Raw genomic sequence first — 10369 nt, 5'->3', positions numbered from 1 at the left:
GGTCTGATCTAACACTTGCACAAAGCTGGACAAAACTGTCTAAAAGACTTAGATTAAGAAGGAAACGACTAATGAAACTGCTTTACGGGTTTCTAAGTATAATGTTGTGCTATAGCATAAACATGAAATATGTATACAGATTATAACCAGGTTTTTGATGGGTATATAGCTCAACAAAGGAGTGTTGGTTTATACTGAACACGGGGTTTGTTTCATCTCACCACATATTGTGGCTACGTTTTTGTATTAGTCTCTGAAGAATTGGGGTTGGTGTTGTCTACTGTATTGTCGTATTTGTTTTGGTTGTGATTGCTAATCTTTTCAATGTACATGTATTACAAATCTTTTTCACACTTAGATTTATTTGAAAGATTTATTAAATGCAAACAATATAAATATGACTAATGCCAATTTAACCATCTATGAAATGTTGTACAGAAAGGCATCGCCTTTATGACATGTCACAAGTAAGTTGTTTTTGGTATGATCAAAATGTACACAGTAGGGACTAACTATTCCATCTTCTTTTCCAAGAATTGTTCTTGCTTGCTTGCCATCTGGTGATATTAACACAACAGAATTATTTCCATTTGAAGAAACATAGACATTGTTGTATTTATCCTCGCTAACACCAAGAGGTGTTCTGACCATAGATCGGTTGGAGTATTGCCATTCTTTGTCTCCATTCATTTTGTAACAAGTTACTGTATTGTTGGGATGGTACGGCACAAATATGTTGTCTGAAGATGTTGTAACGTAAGTCTGGCAATTAATTGGTATTTCTGGAATTAAGGCAGACACCACATTGTCACTCAAATCTACTGCCTTTAATTCATTTGAACGAACACAACATATCAATGTATTTCCTCTACGTGTTATCCCACCACAAAACTCACCGCTTATAGATGCTTTGATAGTTCCTGAATTTATATCAACAACATAAATATTATTCTGAAACCATGTAGTCACTGCAACCGTGTTATTGTCTATGGATGCAACATCATACGGCTGTATAGACGGAACTGAAATTTCCCGTCTTAAATTACCCATGCTATCCATTATCAATAGTCGCTTTCCATCATTGTTATCCACGAAAACCATATCGCCATTCGGACAAACGGTGTGTCCTGTGATGCCTGATATACAAGGAACTTTGAATTGTCTGATTTTAGTCACCTGCAATTTATCAATAGATTTATTAGCAATAATTGTTTGGTGCAGAATCTGTGCCTGTTTTTCTTTTTCTAACGTTAGCACAGCAGTAGAGGGGTTAACGTCTGTTGAAATCGACCCAAATGACTGTATATCTGAAATGTTCATGATATTGTCACTGATGCTGCATTTCAAGTTCATACATTTTAAAGTATTGCTGTCATTCATAATGGACTGTAGGTACTTTTCCTCCGACATAGCACATTCTTCTAACTTTTTACTCGCTAGGAATGTTTGAAGGTCTGATGCATGTTTTTTCATGGCATCAATGCTGTTTTGAAGATCATGGACAATCGTTTTTTTCTCTGAAAGCTTTCTCAATAGGGTCTCAATCTCTGATTTGATTTTTCGCTCCTCAGAAAGCAAGTCATTAATAATCTGTTGTTCAAGCTTGTCAAGGTGGGTGTTTATTTTATCTCTTACTTGTTTGATTTGATTATGGAATCCATGTCGCTCTTCCTTGATCTTTTCAAAATTTTCTGTTCGATCAATAATGATTTTATTGATGTTTACGGCTATTTCTTCTAATGATTTTTCAAGGTTGTCAATCAGCACCGACGTTTTCGATGTTTTAACAACTTCATCAAGATCAAGCAAACCTACACATTTTCGATGTTCTGTTGAAATGCAGGTTGGACAGCATAATTTCTCATGGTGTGGACAATAGTTTTGAAATTTTTTCTCATGCTCCCGACAATGGTGTCCAATTGATAAAATGTCGGGTGGTAATTTTTTGTAGTCATCTGTAGGAATTATTCCATGTTTTCGTGTACCTTTCGATATGCTATGGTGCTTTTCACATTCATCACACAGTCCTTCGTCACATTCAGGACACCAGTGATTTGCACATTTGGTAATGTGTTGGGCATCACATATACCACATACAATATTTGCTGATGTAGCCATCTGAAAAAAAATTACAAATTGAAGGTTTCCCTGTATGTATTTGCAAGATACGTCCATGTATCCAAATTGTACCGAAAAAAATCATAATTAAGTAAAATGGCACTGAATAAAAAACTTGCTGAAGGGTTATATGTAAAGGATATAAGCCAATAACAGTCCATTCTGTAAAATATTGGAATATTTTGCATAATGGACAAGAAGAGGCTTGTAAATTTCCTTAAAACATTGTTTAACACGTCAAAAAGGTGAAAAAATGCAATCAAATAAAAAATATTTATTTTCATCAAATGTGAAAATTGTTTTGTGAATAATCTTTCTTTACATTGAAATTAATCCTACATGTTGCCCCTTTTAAACAGTAGCTCAACTTTAACAATAGAAGATAAAAAAGAAAGTACAGCTAAGTTAACATTGTCAACATGTATTGCTTCATTTAGATTAAAGGTATGCGTATTAGGATTTTTGCTTGCGAAAGGACTACTCTAAATTTACTCCGTGAATACCTTCACATGAGTTAAGTGTTTTAAAATGGATAAAGACGTTGAAAGTATTTAGACATATTTGATTTAAGTGTGGATTACACAGAGGATATAGTTTTAGTAGCTGATAAATTCAAGTTTTATATATATTATATTTTAAAATGTAGTCCTCTCCTTTAAGTTTCTCGTTTCTTCTCGGGTTTCATTTCTAATACTAGGTGAATAAAGACAGGTTCACCCTAATGCCTCTTTCTTACATACAACGATCACTACAAACAAAGTGCGAATCGAACACATAGTTGATTTGTTTAACAGATACCCTGCAGTAAAGTATCATTAACTCTGCTCAAGTTCCCATATCCATCGTCGGTCATAAGCGAAATATTGCATTATATTCACATTCAAGCAATAATATCAGAATTACAAAAAACAACTTGTAAATCAATGCAGACAACCTGAAATTTATAAGAACTATTGTAGTCCCGTACACGAAGTAAGTTCTAGTTTTGCACTTTTACACAGAGTGATTTTATGCTGTTTATGGTCCATGTATTGTGGCGTGATATATCAAACGTTAGAAGCATAACTTTATTGGAGTTTTGTATTTTAAGTTTTAGATGAAAATGATGTTGGGAAGAATAAGAGCAACACAAGAGGTCAATTTTGACAACCAAAGACGGACGAGAATAAATATTTTGATAGTGTTAAAATCAATTTGAAAGTGATTTTTTTCATCAAGAAACTGTTTTGACGAGTGACAAAATTATTGTTTTGGAAGGTATTTTTAACTGTCATTTGTTATTTGGTTGTATTTTTTTTTCACATGATGAAAACAGTTGGCTAAATTGATAGTTATTTTCAGTGATTGGACTATCATTTACCTGTAAAAATCAGTTATGCTACCTTCAGCTGTTAAATATTTTTAAGAAAGAGGAGGGCTATTTTTAAAAAATATCAATGGTTTCTTACAGGTAAATGATAGTCCTATTACTGAAATAAAAATCGGGTACAACAATAGAATGACGTCAATGTGTTGAGAATTCGTATATGCACAAATGGATAAAAGTAAGATAAAAAAAATACTGAACTCCGAGGAAAATTCAATTAGACAGTCCCTAATCACCTGGCAAAATCAAATGACAAAACACATCAAACGAATGGACAACATTAAGCATTAATGGATGGGGCGCTCACTTTTACGACTTACAACAGGGTATTTTTGTTTTTTAATAAATCAATTCATATAGCTAGCCCAAAAAAGTCATCAAAGGTATCAGGCTTATAGTTTTGTAATACAGACGCTCGGTTCGTCAACAAAAGACTCACTATGGAGTCTCGAATAAAATAAATAAAAGGCTAATTATAGCACGAAATTCAAGAGCAATGAGGTCCAAAAGTTCAAAAAGTTTTCCCCAAATGCAGCTAATGTAATCCATTCCTAGGGTAGGAAATCCTTATAATTAGTATTTCGAACAATTTAACGTTTTGTAAACTCTCAATTATAAATATGACCATACCAATTAAAATTTATGTCAACACAAAACTGTTGGGCTAGTCATATCAACGGGGAGAAAAATTCCTCTATCTACAGACAAAAACGTAAACAATTTGTGTTTGGACTTTGGTTTTGACTTTTGAAATCTTTTGAAAATGCCTGTACCAAGTCAGGAATATGACAGTTGTTATCCATTCGTTTGATGTGTTTGGACATTTGATTTTGGACTCTCCTTTTTGAATTTTCCTCGGAGTTCAGTATTTTTGTGTTTTTACTTCTTCTTTTTTATAATTATACCAGCATGCATTCATGCCTTAGATATTTCAATTTTCATCGCATGCAATTCAGTAATCAGAGTATACTAAGTTCAATGTATATTGAATGTTATTCTGATATTCAAATCGTATTATTTTTCTTTAAATTGAAAGGAGGATGGAGACCAAGAGAAATTCATTTACATAAGTGAATCCAAATAAAATATGGCTTTACCAAATATAACCCCAATCTTTGAATCCTTAAACGATCTCTAATGGTGAACTCACTACCTCAGGCATAGATTAACTTAGCTGAATTTGGCAAAACTTTTAGAAATTTTGGTCCTCAATCCTCTTCAACTTCGTACTTTATTTGGCCTATTTAACAATTTTTGAGCGTCACTGATGAGTCTTTTGTAGACGAAACGCGCATCTGGCGTAAAGACAACATTTAATCCTGGTATCTATGATGAGTTAATTTACAACCACTGGGTCAATGCAACTGCTGTTGGAGATTTATTTCCCCGAGGGTATCACCAGCCTAGTAGTCGGCACTTTTTGTGCTGATATGAATTATCATTGATATGGTTACATTTATAAATTAACTGTTAACAAAATATTGAATTTTTGATATACTAAGGCGTTCTACCTCAGACATAGATTACCGTAGATGAATTTGGCAAAACTTTTAGAATTTTGATCCTCAATGGTTCTCCAACTTCGTACTTTATTTAGCCTTTTTAACTTTTTTGGATTCGAGCGTTATTGATGAGTCTTTTGTGGACGAAACGCGCGTCTGGCGTATAGACAAAATGTAGTCCTGGTATCTATGATGAGTTTATTTAGTCACTTCTTTTCCCTGAACCTTTATTTAAAAAAATAACTTTAACACTACCCAAGCCAATTGGAACCCAAAACCAAAACTACACGGTTTCCCAAAGCAACTGAAGACTTCGATGAGAGCTATTATTAGGAATTACGTGTTATATAATGGAGATGCAGTATTGATAAATGTCTAAATCAAATACTCCAAAATTCCGAAATCCAAATAAATATTTAAAGGTTGCACGTACCTAAAAATATATTATGTATTGAAACATGTATTGCATTGAAACATAATAATTTGTGCATTTGCTATATGAATAGACGGATCTGACGATGTAAAGATATTCAAGTAAGAAGTGGACATTGTGCACCAATAAGCGGTCTAATTTATTTATGTATGACAAGTTCAAGAGAATTATTTATTATATTTTTTATCTAACACAATGGCAGAATGATTTTTTTAATTACCAAATAATTATAAAGAAAAACAGGAAAGTCCCTAATCAAATGACAAAATTAAAAGCTCAAACACATCAAACAAATGGATAACAACTATCATATTCTTGAGGTGGTACAGACATATATTTGTTTAGAACATAGTGGATTAAACCTGATTTTATAGCTAGCTAGACCCCTTACTTGTATGACAGTCGCATCAAATTCCTGACAACGATGCGTTAACAAAACAAACAGAAACAATAGATACAAATGTCAAAAATAGTGGTACAACAGTCAACATTGTGATCTCGTCATAATCACTACAAAACCAAATAAATATAACAAAGAAGCACAAAAAGGCATACACCAAACTATCAAACAACCTCATTCATTCATGCCCATTCGTTTAATATGTGAAAACGACAGTATGTCTCCACTTCGAACATTAATTATGGAAGGTCAAAGTAGGAATTTTAGGGTTTCAGCTGCCTAACAAATAAATTAAACAATTAAAAACTCAATCTGTGTTAAATCTTTTACATTCTGTATGTCATAACATTTGAAAGTGTAAATAAAATCGGTCAACTTATTTGGTGTTTTTAAAATGCACTGGAAAAGTAGAAATCGTAGATTGGGGTAAATAGTTATCAAAGGTACCAGGATTATAATTTAATACGCCAGACGCGCATTTCGTCTACAAAGGTAGTTATCAAAAGTACCAGGATTATAATTTTATACGCCAGACGCGCGTTTCGCCTACATAAGACTCATCAGTGACGCTCAGATCAAATAGTTAAAAAGCCAAACAAATACAAAGTTGAAGAGCATTGAGGGCCCAAAATTCCAAAAAAGTTGTGCCAAATACGGCTAAGGTAATCTACTCCTGGGGTAAGAAAATCCTTAGTGTTTCGAAAAATTCAAAGTTTTGTAAACAGAAAATTTATAAAAATGACCATATAATTGATATTCATGTCAACACCGAAGTGTTGCCTACTGGGCTGGTGTTACCCTCGGGGACGAAACGTCCACCAGCAGTGGCATCGACCCAGTGGTGTAAATAGTTATCAAAAGTACCAGGATTATAATTTTATACGCCAGACGCGCGTTTCGTCTACATAAGACTCATCAGTGACGCTCAGTTCAAATAGTTAAAAAGCCAAACAAATACAAAGTTGAAGAGCATTGAGGGCCCAAAATTCCAAAAAGTTGTGCCAAAATACGGCTAAGGTTATCTACTCCTGGGGTAAGAAAATCCTTAGTGTTTCGAAAAATTCAAAGTTTTGTAAACAGAAAATTTATAAAAATGACCATATAATTGATATTCATGTCAACACCGAAGTGCTGACTACTGGGCTGGTGTTACCCTCGGGGACGAAACGTCCACCAGCAGTGGCATCGACCCAGTGGTGTAAATAGTTATCAAAAGTACCAGGATTATAATTTTATACGCCAGACGCGCGTTTCGTCTACATAAGACTCATCAGTGACGCTCAGATTAAATAGTTAAAAAGCAAAACAAATACAAAGTTGAAGAGCATTGAGGGCCCAAAATTCCAAAAGTTGTGCCAAATACGGCTAAGGTAATCTACTCCTGGGGTAAGAAAATCCTTAGTGTTTCGAAAAATTCAAAGTTTTGTAAACAGACAATTTATAAAAATGACCATATAAATGATATTCATGTCAACACCGAAGTGCTGACTACTGGGCTGGTGATACCCTCGGGGACGAAACGTCCACCAGCAGTGGCATCGACCCAGTAATGTAAATAGTTATCAAAAGTACCAGGATTATAATTTTATACGCCAGACGCGCGTTTCGTCTACATAAGACTCATCAGTGACGCTCAGATCAAATAGTTAAAAAGCCAAACAAATAAAAAGTTGAAGAGCATTGAGGGCCCAAAATTCAAAAAAGTTGTGTCAAATACGGCTAAGGTAATCTATTCAAGGGATACGAAAAATCTTGGTAAAATCAGTTACATTTGGCATTTCAATAATTATCATATGCATCTCTGAAATGTCAATTTAGATTTAAAATTTCTAGTGGAACGTCAATATTATTTTTGTTTATCAAAGTTTATTATATAATAGCTAATCGAAGATTCAAATATAGAAAAATCTTCAACTAGTGACCGAACAACACAATAATTCATGAATGTTCGAAGCATTTTCAGTGTTGTCCGGCCACGATTTTTGTATGACGTCAGCAGAGTGAAGAGATCGAGTTTATTTCAAACATAAAATTATCTGTTTTTATTTCAGTAGGAAACCACATTAATTCATTGCGACCATTGTAATAATGCAGAATATAAGCGTCCTTTGAATTTCAAAAGAGCATATGTGTATAATACACCCTTTCAATCATCTATTTACTTTTAGGACGAAAACATTGTTATAGTAACTTTAAACTTAATTAGTTCTCATAAAATTTCCCATTTAAACTTTCTATTTGAATAATGATTAGTTTTTTGACAGTTAATCAACAGTTGTCTCGCTTCCCTTTGAATAGTATTTTTGATTATCTTTTTCAAAAACTCAGTCAATGACTATAAAGAATATTTTCTTTTTGTTATTATTAGAGCAATACATCACACGATATTAAATGTATCAAGTTAGGACTATTACATTCGATTTGCATGCGTTTGGTGTGTTGATTTGAGATTTTCAATTTGATTTCGCCATTTGATAAGGATCTTTCCGATTTGAACTTTCCTTGTTTTGTGAAACCAACAACATGTTAGCAGAGAGGATGAATATCCGTCAAAACAGAAAATTTTCTTTTCTATTACATGTATATCAAATAGATTTATGACAGTTATACCGTCCATACAAATGAGGAATTTATAAAGATTTTATTCGTACTTCTTACAAAATTGATGTTAATTAATTGAGGCCACACGATCATTACAGGACAAAACATGGTTAATGAAACACCAAACTCAAGTAGATTTTTTAAACATTCCGATTTTCACTTTCGGATTGAAAAATGGTTAGTTTGATGACAGCTCATCAACAGTTGTCTCGCTTCCCATTGAATTCTTACAATTAATTATCTTGTCCAATATTTGATAGATCCATTTAAAATTAGTAGGAAGAATGTTGTCTTTTTATTATAATTAGAGAAAAATACAACACAATATTACCTGTATAATGTGTTCGTCTCTCTGCAGTAACAGAGAAAAGTCACCTGCTTAGGTTAAATATCGAAATCAAAGTCCAATTCCAAAAATGTATGGAAGGTTATAACAGACATAATAAATTTAACTATGCTTATTCAAATTCAGTTATCAGACTATGATTTCAATTATTGGTGTGAACTGTGTTTGGTCAACTCACATCTTGCTGCTGGTATGTTGTCTTCCTTATTAAATACAAACTTAATTTAATTCCGGAGCACATAATTAATTTGGTGAACGTGCGCTTTCGCTTCATAAGTTTGATTATCGTTGCTCAATCACTAGTTTATTGTGAAGCATTGTACACATTCAGGGTTATGTCTTTTTTTGGTCATGATAATGCTCGCTTTTTTCGATTTGCATTGCATCTTTAGTATCTTATTTCTTGACTTTTTATGCAAGCACACTTGTACTTGTACTGTATATAATAAAGCTTCAGATGTATAGTACTATTAATATTTTTCAGTTAGGTTAGAATTCCAACCCTATAATTTAGGATAGGGATCTTGTTAGATTATACAAGTGCAGTTTTATCAAAATTCTACTTTTAGGTTGCACTTTGTAAATAAAATTGTTTCTCAAAACACACTTTTTTTGGGGAGATCTTGAATATTACAGAAATGCAACCTATATAGGGTGAAAAAGGGGAACATTTTGAATTGAACCAAATTTGCTTTATTTCACAGATATCAATTTTAACAGAATTAACTGAAATATGAAGTTTTGTAAATATGTAACGAAGATTAATAGAATCCTGGGCCTTTAATATGATGACTCAGCATACATTCACAGCTTACTGTATGCTTGGTTTACTTAAAGTCCTGGATACAAAATTAATTCATAATATTTGCATAGTTGTAAGTCAAATTGTTAAAAAGTGCTTGTATTTACTTTTCTCAGTAATTGAAACTCATGGATCCTTCCTAAATATTATTTATGAGGTGTTTGTGTTCTTTCGATAACCCAAAAGTAAGCCGCAACACCTTAATCTGCTTTTTATCAACCAGTACAAGCTAACTAAACAAAAATGAATCAACAAAACTTACAATTATGTGTTCTATCCTGAATAATTACTAAATATTCCAAATTGCTAGAAACAGCAGAATGATTTAGGAAATTTGAGGCCACAGGAGCAAAACAACAGAGAAATTTGCCTACTCCCTGGGTCATAACTTTTTGGAATTTTGGATCCTCTTCATCTTTGTACTTGTTTGGCTTTATAAATATTTTGATATACACGTCATTGATGAGTCTTCTGTAGACAAAACGCGCGTCTGGCGTTCTAAATAAACTCATCATAGATACCAGGACTAAATTTTGTATATACGCCAGACGCGCGTTTCGTCTACAAAACACTCATCAGTGACGCTCGAATAAAAAAAAGTTAAAAAGGCCAAATAAAGTACGAAGTTGAAGAACATTGTGGACCAAAATTCCTAAAGATTATCCAAATGCAGCTAAGGTACTCTATGCCTGAGGTAGAAAAGCCAATTCAAAATTTTGTAAACAGTTAATTTATAAATGTAACCATATCAATGATAATTCATGTCAGAACAAAAGTCTGGTGATACCCTCTGGGAAATAA

The 10369-nt window shown here is 33.1% G+C and overlaps 1 protein-coding gene across 1 annotated transcript; it reads right to left on the bottom strand.

Annotated features, from left to right (window-relative positions):
* Positions 1-420: 420 nt before the first annotated feature.
* On the bottom strand, positions 421-8828 carry LOC134716875 (uncharacterized). Its single transcript, XM_063579889.1, has 2 exons — positions 8752-8828; positions 421-2118 (listed from the first exon to the last, which is right to left on the bottom strand). Exon 2 carries the CDS (start codon positions 2116-2118, stop codon positions 421-423), a length of 1698 nt encoding a protein of 565 aa, XP_063435959.1. The 5' UTR covers positions 8752-8828.
* Positions 8829-10369: the final 1541 nt, after the last annotated feature.

Source organism: Mytilus trossulus, chromosome 4 (genome assembly GCF_036588685.1).
Source record: "Mytilus trossulus isolate FHL-02 chromosome 4, PNRI_Mtr1.1.1.hap1, whole genome shotgun sequence".
In the NCBI taxonomy this organism is placed as follows: domain Eukaryota; kingdom Metazoa; phylum Mollusca; class Bivalvia; order Mytilida; family Mytilidae; genus Mytilus; species Mytilus trossulus.
Note: the sequence above shows the minus strand (reverse complement) of the source record. Positions and strands in the feature narration are given on the sequence as shown.

Excerpts from the sequence above, each read along its gene's own strand:
- LOC134716875 (XM_063579889.1), bottom strand. The coding sequence starts at position 2,118 with ATGGCTACATCAGCAAATATTGTATGTGGTATATGTGATGCCCAACAC.